At 39.2% G+C, this 16,961-nt stretch overlaps 1 protein-coding gene across 6 annotated transcripts in view; it reads right to left on the bottom strand.

Annotated features, from left to right (window-relative positions):
* Positions 1-16,961, bottom strand: part of Rnf180 (ring finger protein 180) — a 150,531-nt gene that overhangs the window by 112,237 nt on the left and 21,333 nt on the right. For 3 of the 6 annotated variants that reach the window (XR_005869881.1, XM_040729020.1, XM_040729016.1), the window contains exons 2-4: positions 12,041-12,175; positions 3,716-3,811; positions 1,182-2,141 (exon numbers count right to left, since the gene is read on the bottom strand). Coding sequence is in view for 5 of the 6 variants with exons in the window: in XM_040729020.1 (XP_040584954.1) it covers positions 1,182-2,141; positions 3,716-3,811; positions 12,041-12,175 (1,191 nt within the window). In the remaining variant the exon portion in view is untranslated. Of the gene's footprint in view, positions 1-1,181; positions 2,142-3,715; positions 3,812-4,195; positions 4,356-10,539; positions 10,612-12,040; positions 12,176-16,961 lie in introns of those variants that run through there. The other 3 variants (XM_040729017.1, XM_040729018.1, XM_040729019.1) reach the window with 3 other exon arrangements.

Genomic DNA, 16,961 nt, shown 5'->3' with positions numbered 1-16,961 from the left:
TATTTCAGAACCTTGTAAACTGTTTTGAAGATGCTCTTTCTGAATATCATTTAACATATGATCATTTCTAGTTTACTTAGATACAAACAAACTTCTTCATAAAGATTTTTATTATAGCTTTGCAGAATTTTACCATGAGCAATGATGCAAAAAAATACTCATTTTCTTGGTGTATACTTTGCTATTACATTATACTATCATTTACAAACAATCTAAACTGGGGTGTTATTAGTATTAGCAACAAGTCAAAAATGCAACAGATCATACCTGTAATTATGCTCTGTAACTAAAGAAGAAAATACTGCTAATCTGGCTGAAGTACTCACTGTGGTAATTTTATAACTGATAATATATGATGAGTTCACCTAACAAATATACAAAGCAACTTCAGCTTTATATTAATTCTTAGAATATTGTTAATATAGCATACTATCATAATAACTACTATCCATTACTAATAACAATAAATGTAATCTTCACAAAAGAGTTTTACACAGAAATATACTGGCTCCTAAGCTTTCAAATTTCAAAACTTGTCCTCTATTGACTTTAATTGGTTTCCACAGTAGCTAAATCTGATTGTCTCTTTTTTTGCACACAACCATGGAAATACTGAAAGAAGCACACAAGTAGTTCAAATACCAGTGAGTCAAACTCTGCTACAAAATGTCAGTTTGAATAAATTCCCCTTCTATGTCTTGACATTCAGCAGTTACTCATGTCTGGACCACATGAGCATCTGAACACAGTTTCTTGTCTATTAAATCAGAATAAATGTGATGAAGAGTGAATGAACTGTTACCAGATTAGACTTGGAAAGACATTTTTTAAAACTCAGCCTGAAATAAAACCATAGCAAAACCAATCTAAACATGGGATATATTTAAAATACTTGTGACAAGCCATCCAACCTCAATATCATAAGGTCCTCTCATATATTCCCAGAACTGGGGAAATTGCAAAAGGGGCCTTTTCTGAACATACGTGAAGCATAGGAGCAGGGCTACACAGCGCCAAAGATGGGAGGGCTGTGGGATTAGTAAGTGTACATAGAGAGACATGGCATCTCAAAACTTAAAACTGACGTTTTAGAACACAACCATTCAAATTAACCTGTTCCACAAGCCCCAGTACTTACAATACTGTTTACTTTTGCTGAACTCTGATTTTAAAGCACTTACCTGCTTCTGTAGCCATCTTTCATGCCTCCTCCGTTGCCTTCTTAGAGTCCTCAACTTGCTCCTTTCTCTGCTATTCAGCCTGTGGTTAATGGTGCCCAAGGGAAAACTGGCAGAGCGCAGAAAGTCCAGAGGGGAGAGGTGCTCTTCTGGGTCTGAGGCATCCAGCACGCCCCTCCCCACTGAGGGCAGATCCATCAGGAATGTCAGGCTGTTAGCATTAGCGTGATCTGAATATAGGGAAGAAGCTTCTAGGCCACACTGAAATTCTCTTCCTCTTTGTGCCTGGGTCTCACCGGGAGACACTGAAAGTCTGTGCTGCAGCATATTCGGATCAAAACTGGGTGGGTTTTGAAGGGAGCAGCCACTTTTCCCACACGGCGAAGCCAAGCCCGAGAGGTCAATGGGCTGGGTTTCATTTAGCCGGGGATAGGCAGCAGTCTTACTATGTATTTCATAGAAAGTGGGTAATGAAGGCGGTGTCTCATTGATGTTCAGGTCCAAACTGTGTGACTTCCTATGCGAAGCTCTGGAAGTGCACCTGCTGGTCGCAAGCTCAGGAACAAAAGATGGGTATTTTGGATCCCATGCTTTGAAGAGCAGTTTCTCATTCTTCATCTCAAAATATGTGGCTCGCACCTCCAGGCAGAGTGCTTCTGTGAGTCTTCCAAGGCCGTTATTGTTTCGGGACATGTTCAAAAGCCTGTGGTTTCTGATTCTAGAGCCACCACCTGTCACCGGAGCCTCCTTATCACAACCTGACTGGGCTCCGGGATGTGACAAGTATTTCAGCACTGGCCTCATTAGGTTGCCTGCCGGCGCTGGTTGGTGATCAGTCCGGCTCTTGCAGAGATGTACAGCTGCAAGCTGGCCACAGGAACATTTTGGAGTGCTGACAAAATTAAAGCCCCCTAATCGGGCCCCACAGAAAGGACAATTCAGTTTCCCAACTGTCCACTGGGCCTACAGGTAGTAAAGGAAATAAAGACAATGCTTCCATTGTAAAGTGACCAGAGAATGAGTTTAAATGAAAAAAAAAAAAAAGAGCCGATCACATGAACATTTACTATGTACTGAAAAGGCGAGCTTTCTGTTTTCTGATTAGTAGACAAAACAGGCAAATGAAAACAAGCTTTCCAGTAAACAGAGATAAGCAAGCAGCTACAAACTACTAGAGTGATAACATACTGCAAATCATGCCTAGCTGAACAACCAAGAATTCCTAAAGAAAGTCTCTGAACAATAGATTGAATACAGATACAGTGTGAACTAATGAAAAGAAAAATACTCCATGGAACCAGGAAGCAAATCAAGTCTACAGAGCTTCATTTGCAAGTGAAATCTCACAGAAAGTGTCTGTTCTGATTCACTTCTTGCATGCCAAGCATGGGGTATGGGGGGATGGGGGAATGGTCAGACTTTATCAGCCAACAGAATAAAGAGCTCCCTGGCTTGCTATACACAACCAAGAGGTACCAATTGATCGCCTATCTCAGTACTGGTGTATTTCCATACTTGGATTAGAAATTAATGATCTGCTTTTAAAATTGTCAAGAAAGACAGTGGGGTCTCTGTAGGGATCGAATCTACTTTGTGACATTCTGGACACTTAGGTGTGGGACATCAGTATGCTCAATCTTAATGTAAGAACGAATTCAAGTGAGAGCTACCACGTGCCATGTTTTAAAAAAACTTAAGTTACTTGGTGGAGAAATTTAGTTATAGTTTTTTAAATGTTAGATTACTTATACTTTTCCAAGACAAGTATTTAACAATGCAAAATAAAATATCCAAAACAAGCATTTCACAAGAGTTCTTTTTCTGACAATATTTCATTAAATATCACTTAGAGCAGAACATTTCTATTTTCATCCACCTAGTAAGAGACACTGATTATTCAGATTATTTTATATGTGTGTATAAATGATGGGTATACAAAAATATTTCACTCACTTGATATAACAGATGCAACTCTAGGCACCAAAGATATACTACTAGCAAAGGACAAAATTTCCCGGCTTTGTGGTATTTATATTCTATTGGAGGAGGTAAGAGATTAATGAGAAAAGAGCAAGCTGAGTGTTGGTATGTTTGAATGGATGTATGTGTGTGTGATTGTACATTTGTGTATCATTAGTATCTTCATGTGTGTCTACCAGTTACATGTAATATAGTGTGCACGAGCCCGCATAATATATGCATATAAAGCAGAGGGGAGAGAAAGACAGTGAGAAGATGGACAGTGGTGGGCAGCTGATAGGCTGCTAAGCAATGTCTCACCGAAAAACAAGAAAGAACAATGGAAATGGGGGGACAAACCAGGTTAGTAGGTGTGAGCACATTTAGAGACTAGAAATACCAGGTGCAAAGTCATACAGAAAAGTATTGAAATGTTCCAGTAAGTGGAGGGAAGCCAGTGTACTCAAGAGAAATATATCATTCATGTATATTGAAACAACACATCTCAGAAAAAAAGAGCACAGAAGTATTTTGAAGGCCATATATCCCTAACTTCACTCAGAAACCCAGAAACTTACTTTTTGTATTAGGCAGCTTATCCACTCTGGAAGGGCTTCTACATTCATGTGCCATAGATGACAAGTGTTTTGAGCATCAACTGATTCATGTCTGTCCTGTTATAGAAAAGTGAATATTAGCAGTTATAACTTCAGAACTTACTTTACAATTCCTATATTAAAGAAAAATAAAAAGCCCCCATTTTAGTTAGAAATCAAATACACATTGCCTTCTTTCCCTTGTTCTCATCAGCAAAAACTAGGACCAAGTTACTTCTTTTTCAAAAATCGATTAAAAAATTGTCAGTGAATGGTATATCCAGTGCCCCGTCTTTATTTCTCTCTGTGAGATTAAATAGTATTGTTTGTAGGAACTGTCCTCAACCTTAAATCTATGATTTCATTTGGATTCTACCACCAATAAATAAAGAAGTTATGTATATCCTCTAGCCAACCACCACTAAATGTGATGGATAGGATAATGATACAAAAGATTCTGACCTGCTGAAGGCCAGCAGAAGCAGGAGGTCTCTGGCTCTCCTATGGCCTTTTGTCCTCAAGTCATCAAAACACTGGAAAAGATTCCTTGATTCCCTCTATGGAGGCCATAAGACTTCCAAGTGGCAGGTGCTTTCTTTATGCAGGAAGGGAACACCCTTACCTGTGAGCACAAAGGATCACAGGAAATCTCCATGGACAGGCCATGCTAAGTTCCCCCAGGCTATAACCACAAAAGTATATCCTTTATGCAAGCAAGGGATTTAAACAGCAAACATTTAAACAGAGGTCTAAAGCAGCCTTGTAGTGTGATTAAAAAATTGAGACATAATGGCTTCCCATCCTGTGAGAAAAATGTTGGGCAGAGCAGGGTGAAGATTTGTATCTTGATGAGGTATGTGACCTCAGGCCATTAAACGTATGTCTCTGAGCCTTGGCTTCTCAACTATAAATTACTGCCAGGTGACCATAGGGATCTTAGGACTCTCCTGGGGTCCAGGAAGGTGATGGCTGAGATGAACATGGGAAGTACAGGCTCCCACCACACACACCAATTCTCAGGGTCAGATTTTGCACTAAATAGTTCTACAATTACCAAATCACAGTGCGTTCTCTCAGATTTCCCACACAATAACAAAAACTCTGATCAGGTAAACAATATAACAAACAAGGAAGTATCTATCCACCTATTAACTATAATATCTTGATCTGTGAAAGTAGCGGGGTTGACCATCTCAAAGAAATCATCTACCTTAAGGTATGGCTTGGAGCCAAGACCACCCAGAATAATTTATGTATAATCTATATAGTTTCCCAAGCTGAACCCTCCAGGACCCTACAACTACTCTTCTCTTCTACCATTAGATCATAGTAGGTATGAACAAAACAATATGGTGTGATTTATTTATACATCAGTAAGATCTGTAAGGAAGACAGCTCAATCTATTTTTAATGCTGTACACAACAGTATTCCAGGTACTATCAAGTATAACAGTAGTAATCCCTAACCAAGGAGTACTCACAGCAGTTCTGGTGTGCTGTTACACAGTACAGTAAGTATGGGCTAACAGGAAAATACATTTCAAACAGGAGGAAAAATCGTGCAAGTTTTTTACCACACTAAATAGTGAAAGTTTGAGGGGGCAGATATATTTAACTTGATTTAAGTATTATGCAATACGTACATATCAAAATATACCATTATCTCATTAAAATGTGAAACTTTTAATGGTCTAGGTATTAGGTAAAAAGTCAAATTTAATACGGAAAAAATAAAAAATCTTGAACAATTTTCTATTCTAAAATATTAATGTTATAGCAGAAGTTTGAAAATAATTTCAATGGGAGCTAGAAAATCTTCTGGAAAGTGTTTCATCTGCAGAAAGAAACATCAACTAAGATACCCAAAGTCCAACTCAGCTAGCACAAGACAACTTTCCTGGTTCTCCATGTCAACGATGACAGCATTGGAATAGTGCTGGTCAAGTGCGTGAACATATAAAGAGGCCACTTCTAAGTGGAAGAAAAGTTAGGACAGGAGAGGCCATGGTCGGGTCAGTCTCCAGCTCTATCACTTGAGGCTCCCTGATATCTCATCAAGGGAATGCCAAGAAAATAGGAACTGGCTTCTTGATTCCTTTTCTTGACACAATGCCATAGGGAAACACGGGCAGGAAAGAAGGTAATTACTGGTTTTAATATTGTACAGTTGGTACATATCCCAATCTATCCTCCTACCATACCATGTAATATATAAAAGACAGTATTTCTTAAATTGATGTCTAAACTAGAAATACAGGTGGAGGACTTCCAATGAAACTGAGGAGCACTCCTGAGACTATTGAGGGAATAGACAGCAGTGGAGTGCAAAGCACACAAGAACGGGGGGGCGGGTGGTAGGTTGCAGTTGTTTAAATGTTCCTAATGGTTTAATTTGCACTAGATTTTAAGAATTCCATTTAGTGTTAGTGTCTATAGGATTGTCATCATTATAAGTATATTCTTCCAGATAGAAAAATTCATCTTTAAGTAAATTCCAAAATATATTATTATTTTCTAAACAAATTATTCTCTGCATATATGGTCTCCAAATCCATGGATCCAATAAACCAGAAAAAACAAATCAGAAAAAATGCATCAACAAGTAGACTAATTTATTCCTAAAAAGTGTCATGTGATGATTGTTTACATAGTTAAAATTATATTGGATATTATAAGCAAGCAGAGATGACTTAAAGTATACAAGAGGATTCCCAAGGTTACATGCAAACATTACCTATAGGCCATGAGCATCTGTATATTTTGATATCTGTGTAGGGTTCAGAAACTAATCTCCCAGAGATATGAAAAATGACTGTTATTTTATTTCCTCCATATCCTAACAACTGAGGTATAATTTTATTTTGTTCATGCTGGGAACAATATTTGGTTTCCTGAAAATTCTCTAAACAAATGTTGAAGTGGTGCCCTTTCTTTAGTTACTGGGTCCAAATCTCATTGTGTGGTAAGCTGCATGGAATCTATAATTAGTAGTCATCACATCCTCACATCACATGACAGTGCCTGAAATACAGTGGACATGTGCATGCTGGATGAATGAAAGATACCTGCTTGGCACCGGAATGTAGCTTTCCAACACTCACTGTAATCTTCACCAACTCCAGTCACTTTGAATAGCAAGGGATTTTTCTTTGAAGATTACCAAAATTGCATGGGTAACAGCACATATGCTTTCATTTTTGTACACTGTTAGAAAGCTTTCATTTAAAATTGCAATTGTTAGCAATTTACTTCTATATGGGCCATGATCCATTTAATCAAGTTTTAAGCTGTTTATAAAAATTTGGGAAATTGACTGCATGATATTGACCATAATCCTAAGGAACCATTACCCATTGTTAAGTATTTAGATGCTTCCTAGATGTTCCTATGTAAACAAATATCAATGCCCTAGCTTTACAGGTCATGTTCTCATGACTTATATTAGGCAGAAAATGCTTATATTATGCTCACTATGCCTCAGGAATAGCTTTAAGCATTTTTCCGTGTTATAGATAAGAATGCTGAAACAAGTAAAATTAAGCAACTTTTCAGAAACTTATCAAGGTCACATACTAAATAATAATGCAAGGATTCCAGCCAGCCAGTTCAGCTTCAGAATTTGTGTTCTCAGACAGTGGGTTTCCAGCTGCTTCCTCCTGCAGCAGATAAATACTAGATATTCTAGGACCATACACTAACCTGTATCTCCTGCCTGAGTACATTTGGAGCACTGCAATTTTCTCCAATACTCACAGAAAACAGACCTAAAACTTACTGTTGACTTAGCCAAAATGACGGACTAATGCATATGGGAAGGTGCATTTGGGGAAGAAGTTCCATTAGCTGTTTCTGCTTTGTGACATCACAATGAAGCTACTTTAATTTGAGAACTATTAATAAAACCAAACATGTTTACCAGAACAGTTATTCTTTCATGCTGGAGGAACAGATTGAGGTGTGTGCGTGCGTGCGTGCGTGTGTGTGTGTGGGTACATGTGCACTCCTGTGTGACATGGACGCTGAGCCTCCAGAGACATTTTGAGGAGAAGAAGCAGATTAAAGTAGGGAAAGTATCAGCAGCAGAGTGGCGGTGACAAACAAGAGAAGGACAGTGCTGTGTACATGTGTGAAATGCCACAGTGCAGCCTACCATTTTATACTCCAAACTAAATAAGAAACTTAAAAGAATGAGAAGCAGCCTGACTAGAGGGATTTGAAGTCTTTTAAACAGCAAACATGCTGTGTCCTTAGTAATAAGGAACTTATAATCTAGAGAAGGCTATTTTACTAAGATTCGAAAAATTATAGTGACATTATTTTTTATCAAGTGAGACATGAGAGAGGATAAGGAAAAACACATAAATACTAATAACCTAAGCTAATTTCTCATAAAGCTGGCTGTAAGACAAACAATGCTTATACATAAAAGAATGTATCCTAGCAGCAGAGGGCACTAGTGCACCTCTCTTACATTCTGCTTTCTGAGCATGGAATAGCTTCAGCTGCCTATAAAGGATGTGAACTAGTTTTCATCATTTAATGGGACTTTATGCTTAAAATTACATTGTTTGGTTTCAATGTTTAAACACTGATGTTTTAATACCATTAAACAATGTTCTGAATGCTGTGTAAATCTTGATCTTAAAGTGTAAGCAGTAACATTATCTCGTCAAATTCATCAAAAAAGGGTAACATTAGCAGCTGTGCAGATCAAGGAACAACTCTGTAGCAAGACTTATCAGTTAGCATTGCCATTTGTTATTAGTTAAATGTTTAAAGGGTTGCTAATTAAAGAGACCCAAAATTGTCTGTATTGTTTTTTATATATATCTAAAGATCATTTCAAGAGTGAAAAGCTCTAAAGGAACAAACAGAAGGAGAAGAGGAGAGGAAATGGAACTGGAGGGCAGGGGAAGGGAGGGAAGAGGGAACCTGCACCCATGCCTGCTTCTGTAAAATTCAAAGGTCATGTCGGGACCTATCAGTGACTTTGCGTCTCCTGTGACAAAGACGAAACTTTTTAGCTGAATTAAAGCTGGTAGCCACCCATCTTTCCAGCTTTGTGTCTTGATCAGCCCCCCTGTCTAGCACTGAGCACTGACACAGCAGCCACTCTGGGTTCTGTGGATGCACCACAGGGACTTTGAACATGCTAGTGACGAAGGGTTCCATGTCCTACCCTGCCTTCACTTACTCAGTGTCTGAGGAAGCCTCCCTGAGACAGGCCCAGCACACTGCCAATCTCCCACTCTTACCATGTCCTATAATTTTCCTTTTGCTAATTCTATAAATAAGTGAACATGCTTTGATTGACTAATATCTAATGCTTATAGGATTGGCAAAAAATAAATATTTAATATCAAAACAGAAACTTAAACTATTGATATTTATTAGAATGGATCTATAACTATAAAAGAATTATGATTACGTTAATATGGTGTTGATACAATACTAATAGTAAGTGATAATCCTGGAAACTTCACAAGGACAGATAATCACTCTTCTGCTGGTCTTAAAATTTCCAGTGCCTATAGCAGCACCTGTGGTGGATTTTCTCAGGTTACCATAATAAAATCCCATAAATTGAAGGAACTAAACAACAGAACAACTTTTGTACTGATTTTAGAGTCTAAATGTCCAAAGTCAGAGCATCTGATTATCTGGCCTTTGGTGAGGGCTTTTCCTATCCTGCAGACAGCTAGCTGCCTTTTCCTTTTATCCTCCTATATACTCTCTTGCTTTATAAAGCCACAGCCCTGCTGGATTAGTGTCTTATCCCTACGTCTTATTTTCCCTTAATTACCATCAAAGCATCACCTCCAGATACAGTACCATGGAGACATCAACATGTGAATTCAAGATGCTTAGAATTCGGCCAAACTGAACAGATATCCCTGCATTGCTGTTTACTATGTGACCTTGACAAGATGCTAAAAAGTTGTTTAATTTTGCAGCACTGGGAGTATAGATGTGACTGCTGTCAGTGTGTGTACAGAGGAAGGGAGAACAGGGCCCATAACATGTATAGGTTCAATGTGAAAAATACAAGGTCACAAATAGAAAAACATATGCTGGAAAGCACAGCAATGAAAGTTAGGATGTACCAGCAGTGGAAATCAAGAGATAAAAAACCCACTCTCTGAGAAAAGAGACTGTCAATTAGTGATGGATGTCGTAGCGTGGTCTAGAAGACCAGACAGTGCCTGCTGTGTGCATCTGCACATCACATGACTCTATAGGACTGTCTCTTATATGTGTACAGAGACAACATAAACACTGTTGTGTCCCTATATACATATCCTCAGCAGGAGATGTAGCTATACTTTGTTGTTTTTCTTTTTTTTTTAATACTGTTGATCAGTGTTTGCTGCCATTTTGGGAGAGTGGTAGGGGCAGGTATGAGATTGTAAACTTTGGGAAAGACATCTAAGGACTACTCCAGTACTCACGACAGAACTCTAATCAGCAGATCGGTTTTGACTCTTTTCCATCACCAGCCTGTGCTTATGCAGTGGCTGCCATGAACACAACCAATGGATATTTGTTCAAACCATTGTTGGGTCATGTGATTCCTTTACCTTTTCGATGATTTCTTCATATTTTTTCTGGCCTGATTATTGGGTGGTGTCTTGTCTTTCAACCATTAATTTAATCTTAAAATGTTTTATTACTCATTTATTAGTTCTGAATATTTTGTGTTTCTCTAGTAGAAGCATATTCATATATAATTTAGTATATGAAAAATTAACATAGCCCTAATTTTATATAAATATGTTTTATTCTGTAAGATAGTTTCAATAACTTACATATTTTTTATAAAGAATGCCCATACGCATGACACAGATAATCCACCGAGACCAAAGTCAGGCTGGAAGCTGCTGGGGACAGAAACAGGACAAATGGGCATGAGACACTCCAGATGTCATAAAGTCCAAAACTGCTTGGTGGTGGTAGTTGAATAACAAAAATCATGGGGTTATATTCTTAAATGGGTAGACTTTATAGTTCACAAATTATACTTTGAAGATAGCTAAAAACACATGTTTGTCTATACACGTTCAGGTTCTCTTAGGAAGCCTCTTCCCCCAGGCATCCGTACAGGCACCGGTGCTGGCCCCAGCCTGCTCCCATTCCTGTCTCAGCACTCTCAGATGCAGCTACACCAGCCTGCCTTAAACCTTAAGATCCTCACTCCTACAACCTGCTTTTCACTCTGCATTCTTCCCTTCCACATCTTACCGCCCAGTGCATCCTAGAACTGTCCAGACTCACTGCCTACACATACTGGGAACTTGAACTAAATTACTTTAGCCTCAGTGTCTCCATCTTTTTATACTTAAGGCAGCAGATTATCTTCTTCAAAGGGTTACTCTAATGAATAAATAACACAAGTGCAAATAATATAAACATAGACAGCATAACTGTAAGATGTCTTTGAGCCAATAAACACATGGAAAAAAAAAGTACTTCCAATCATTAGCTGCCAGGAAAACACAAAGCAAATTCTAACGAAATGCCACAGCTCAACTTCCTGAATGGATAGGCCATAAAGATAAGAGTACCACAGCAATGGTGTTGTCATACACTGCTGCTGAAGGTAAATGCTCACTTTGGAAAACTAATAGCAATTTCTTAAAAACTTAAAAGTACATCTGCTCTATGACTAAGATACTCATCTCCATGTATACATCTAAACAAAGCGACAGTAAGAGAAAGAACTTTGCACAAATTTCCATATCATAAAACAACAATAAAAATATTTAATCTAAAGATGGAGTAGTGTAAAGGTCCCTCAGTAGAAAACAATGGTAACCATCACATTCATAAACGGTAACTGTCATACTCGCAAATGAAATTGAATTCAGCAAACTGCTGCACACGACACATAAGTGAAACTGTAAAATCTGATGCTGGATAAAATACAAGGCAAAAGGAATGTATGTGATTCTATTCCATTTGAAAGAATGGCAAGGATAGTCAACACCAGCCTCTGGTGCCTTGGAGCGGGAAACCATATTGTCTGAAAGGGGCAAACAGACTTCTGGGGGCATGGAAATGCATATCGTGAATTGATTCATATTAGAGCTAATTTAGAGTTGTCAATTATTAGAGTTATCAATCTGTAATCAAGTTTTATTATATACAAATTAAATCCTATAAACGCTGGCATGCAAAGTTTCAGGTTTTCATCCACTGAAACACATCAGATTTGCCCTGCATTCAGGTGTGAAGGAGTAGGTGTGCATGGCATGGGTGAGTCTCCCAATATTTCTATGCTCTAAAGCTCTTGAAGCCAGAGCTACTCACCTCAATCACTTGATTCTCAAGGTAATTCATGAAGCAGCCAGAACTTGCGATACATTTTCTACATTTCCAACAATGAAGAGTACCTATTTGCTCCTCACTGGTTTGTCTGGCTATTGGCTCTTCGCTTCTTTTCATCTGTGGGAACAGTGATAATCTTTAGAACGATAAGCTGCATCAGATATTTCCAAATCAATGCACCAACAGTTACAAGTAGAAAAGAAAAAAAATCTTTCACTGAGGTGCTAGAGACCTCAGCTCCCCTACCCTATGTCCTGACCCCAAGTCGGTGCCTGAGTGCTCTTTGACACAGTAAGCTACAGGATCTGACAGCAGGACCAAACCTATGCAGGAACTTTAAACACTTCCCTGTAGTGGCACAGATTAAGATACACAGGACTTGGTTAAATAAAGGTTAATTTTATTTAGATAGAAGTCACTTACATAAGAAATAGATGACCTGCAAATTCCAGCTCCAAGGATCCACACCCAGGCTGCTCTCAGTGAACCGAAGGGAACCAAGAGAGAGTGAGCCTGTCCTGGGCCCCGGATCAAATACTAAATGCTCTGGTACTCACCTGTAACCATGCCCAAATGGGCATGGTCAGCACCACAGGTGAGGCAGGGTGGATCTCTCACTACACTTCCCCACCCCAGCACTGAAAAGGTGTTTTTGTTAACACCCAAAACACTTTTAAAAACTGGTCCTGGCTCTGGGGCAGAGTCCCTTAAATTTTCCATAGATAAAATCCTTTCCCAGACCACTTGAGTGGATATGCCTATTCCTCCAGTCTAGATACAACATGCTGTCCCAGTATGAGCAAAGCTGTAGCATTCTGTAAGGTCCCATACTGATGCTGGAGACAGTATAGTACACCTGGAGTCTGGAGCTGCTTTCTTTGGAATTCCAACAGTGGACATTGAAGGACACTCCTTTGTGGAAAAAACCCTGCTGCAGTGTTTGGAATGACTTCAGTAGTGGGTTCAGTGAGTTGAAACAGGTACCTATCTGCTAGTGGGCATGTCTTAGTCAAGAAGAACTTTATAAAATATCTGACATAGAAAAAGCCATTTAATTTTGATTAGAATGCATTATGTAGTGATCACCAGCGTATTTTCTTTCTAAAATGCTTTGTCTGTCACTGTTGATTTTTTTTTTTTTGGTTTTTACGAGACAGGGTTTCTCTGTACTGTTTTGGAGGCTGTCGGTCCAGCCTGGCCTCGAACTCACAGAGATCCACCTGCCTCTGCCTCCCGAGTGCTGGGATTAAAGGCGTGTGCCACCACCGCCCCGCCACTGTTGATTTTTTTTAAAGCCACAACTCAAGAGAAAACCTAAGTCTTTGCAGTGCTTTTAAGAGTCATGAGTGGATTGCTCAGTGGGTTGAGATGATTGCTGCCAACCCTGAAGATCTATTTGATGCAGGAGACCCACATGGTAGAAGGAGAGAATCAGCTCCTGCAAGTTGTCCTCTGACCTCCACAAAAGCAGTATGGCGGGTGTATCCTCCCTTTAGACACGGAGAATAAGTAAATAAATACATATATTTTCTTCAAAAAAGAATCATGGCAAAGAATTATAAATATTCATTGTTCATCTTGATTTTCATTTTTGTGGGGTTTTGTGGAACTTGGTTTTTTGTTTGTTTCTTTTATTGTGATAAAAGAGACAAAAAGCATATAAAGTTAGATGGGTGGAGAGTGGGGAAGGACCTTAGAGAAACTGGGATGGGGAAAACATGATCAAAATATATTGCATAATTTTTTCAATAAAGCATTTTAAAGTAGGGTATTAAAATATAGGTACAGGATTAACATTTAAGCATGTATGCTTTACTTTTTAGTGAAATGAAGTATTTTCAAGTGGTGGTGAATATGAGAACATGGCACGCTGAATCAACTAAGCAGGGCTCACACGTGCTCACAGACACAGAAATGATGTGCACAGGGCCTGCAGGGGTCTGCACCAGGTCCTCTGCATGTATGTTATGGCTGTTAGCTTGGTGGTTTTATGGAACTCCTAGCTGTGGGAGCAGGTGTATCTCTGACTCTTGTCTGGTTTGAGACTCTTCTCCTCCTATTGGGTTGCCTTGTCCAGCCTAGATAGGAGGGCTTTTGCCTTGCTTATTGTATGTTGTTTTGTCCTGTTTGGCTATCCTCTCTTGGAAGCCTGCTCTTTTCTGAAGAGGACATGAATGGGAGGTGACTCTGGGAAAGGAGGGGAGAGAGCTGGGAGGAATTGAGGGGGGTGAAACTGGTTAGATGCATTATATGAGAGAATCTAATTTCAATTTTAAAAAGAGTACAAAATAAATTCTTTATCAGTCTGCAATGACTTCAGTAGAGTGGTTTACTACATCATGTGATGATGTAAATGGTGAGGTTCAGAATAGGTCCCTCAAATGTGAGTCTATCTTTCTGTCAATGCCTTTAGATCTGTTCATACAGTTTACTGAAAGCTTAACACATGTTGGTCGCTGAGAACATGAAGATGAATTGTTTTACTTTCTCACTTACTTAGAGGTGACCACTGTGCTATAAATAAATGGATTAGAAGGTCTCTTCCTTGGCACATCAAAAGGGCATTAGGAGTATTAAGTAATGATGTACCTAGGCCCTACTTATCAGCATTCTGACATTCTACAATGAACAAAGAGCTGGGACTAGGTAAACAAAAATTGATATGTATGTAGCTAAACCTCATCAGTTGTAAGTTACAGTCATAGGAAAAAGAACCTATAGATTGACAATATGCAAGCAGAAAGGCTTTAATAGTTATGTATGATAGAAAATTCTTGTAATCCTGCTACTTCGGTTTGAGGCAGATGGAGTATTTGAGGACAGTCTAAGCAACACAGTAACACAGTGAGTGCTAAACCAGCCTGGAATACTTAGGTAGCCTGGGCTACAGAACAACAACAAAACCCATTCCTAGCTGGCAGGCTCAGCATGCCCCTCTGCCAGTCAATCCAGCTCTGATCTTCTGGCAGCTAAACCACAGATCTGCCTTCGTTAACTGAGTCATCTTCAGAAACCACTGGAGTCCAGAAGACCACAGTATTTAAGATGCAACATCAATGACAATGAGCATAATTTGTAAAAGCCCCCCCTTCTTCTTGAGTTACTGGAATACTCCCTTCCCTTATCTAACTCCCTGAGAGCTTCCCTCTCCCCTCAATATCCTTAAACTCCTCTATTCTCACTTTTACCCAGTGATTCTCAGCCAGGAACTGAGCCTTCAGGGAAGCCTTGAACCAGAATCAACTAGAAAGATAACCACACATGCTTATGTGCCCCAAACCCCAGATACTTAGGTCCCTCTAAGATATTTAGCTATGTCCCCTTAGCGTGCAGTGACATATAAATAAGGCCTATAGAGATTTCAGTAAGCCCTTGTTGACAACTACTGAAGACTATATTGTGACAACTCTTCTCTATGAATGATTTTTAAATCTGTAGCTCAAGTTTTACTCTTGTTCCAAAGATCAAGTCCAGAATTTTCAATGTCCAGATGTCAAAGGAATATCTCTTTAAGACTCTGCTCTGTGGCCTTTGTCCTGGCAGTTCATTCAGAATAAATATGTGCAAATCTATAGACGGTTCCTAGTCAGATGCGGTTACTTAGTACTTGAAATGTAGCTAATCCAGATGGCATAACAATATATAGTAGATTTTGAAGACTTTGTGGAAATGAGAAATATCTTTTTTAAATTTATATATATCATATTTTCTCTATCCACTCTTCATTTGAGGGGCATCTAGGTTCTTTCCAGGTTCTGGCTATTACAAATAATGCTGCTATGAGCATAGTTGAGCAGATATCCTTACTGTATGAGGGCACATCTTTTGGGTATATGCCTAAGGTAGAATTGCTGGATCTTGTGGTACATTTATACAATGAAGTACTACTCAGCAGAAAAAAAATGGAATCTTGCAATTTGCAGGCAAATGGATGGCACAAGAAGAAACCATCCTGAGTGAGGTAATCCACTCACAAAAAGACAAGTATGGTACTCACTTATACATGGATTTTAGACATGGAGCAGGGTACTGCCAGCCCAAAATCCCACCGCCAGAGAGTCTGGGGTGCAGAGATCACCCTAAGAGAGATATGCATGGTAACCCGGAAAAGGGTTATGGGATGAGATCTCCTAATTGGATTGGGAGGGGGAGGAGGGAGAGGAGAAGGAGATGGGAGAAAGAGAGGGAGAAAAGAGGAGTGGAGAGGAGGACATGGGAGAGCAGGAAGGTTGATCCAGGGTAAGAATAGAGGAGAAAAGGATGGGAGATAAATAGACAGGTAGACCAATGGAATCGAATTGAACACCCTGATATTAACCCATACATGTATGAACATCTGGTCTTCGAAAAAGAAGCTAAAAATATACAATGGAAAAAAGAAAGCATATTTAACAAATGGGGCTGGCATAACTGGAGGCTGGCATGTAGAAGAATACAGATCGATCCATGTCTATCTCCATGCACAAAACTTAAGTCCAAATGGATCAAAGACCTCAACATAAATCCAGCCACACTGGACCTCTTAGAAGAGAAAGTGGGTGGTACCCTTGAACGAATGGGTACAGGAGACTGCTTCCTGAGTATAACACCAGTAGCACAGACACTGAAATCAACAATTAATAAATAGGACCTCCTGAAACTGAGAAGCTTCTGTAAGGCAAAGGATACAGTCAGCAAGACAAAAAGGCAGCCCACAGAATGGGAAAAGATATTCATTAACCCTACATCTGACAGAGGGCTGATCTCCAAAATTTACAAAGAACTCAAGAAGCAAGTCTCCAAATCACCAAAGGATGCAATTAAAAGGTGGCCTTCAGAACTGAATAGATAATTCTCAATAGAGGAGTCTACAATGGCTGAGAGGCACTTGAGAAAGTTCTCAACATCCTTAGCCATACAGGAA

This window comes from Mesocricetus auratus, unplaced genomic scaffold (assembly GCF_017639785.1).
Source record: "Mesocricetus auratus isolate SY011 unplaced genomic scaffold, BCM_Maur_2.0 Super-Scaffold_100020, whole genome shotgun sequence".
Classification (NCBI taxonomy): domain Eukaryota; kingdom Metazoa; phylum Chordata; class Mammalia; order Rodentia; family Cricetidae; genus Mesocricetus; species Mesocricetus auratus.
The sequence above is the reverse complement of the archived record's forward strand: the minus strand, read 5'-3'. Positions and strand labels throughout refer to the sequence as shown.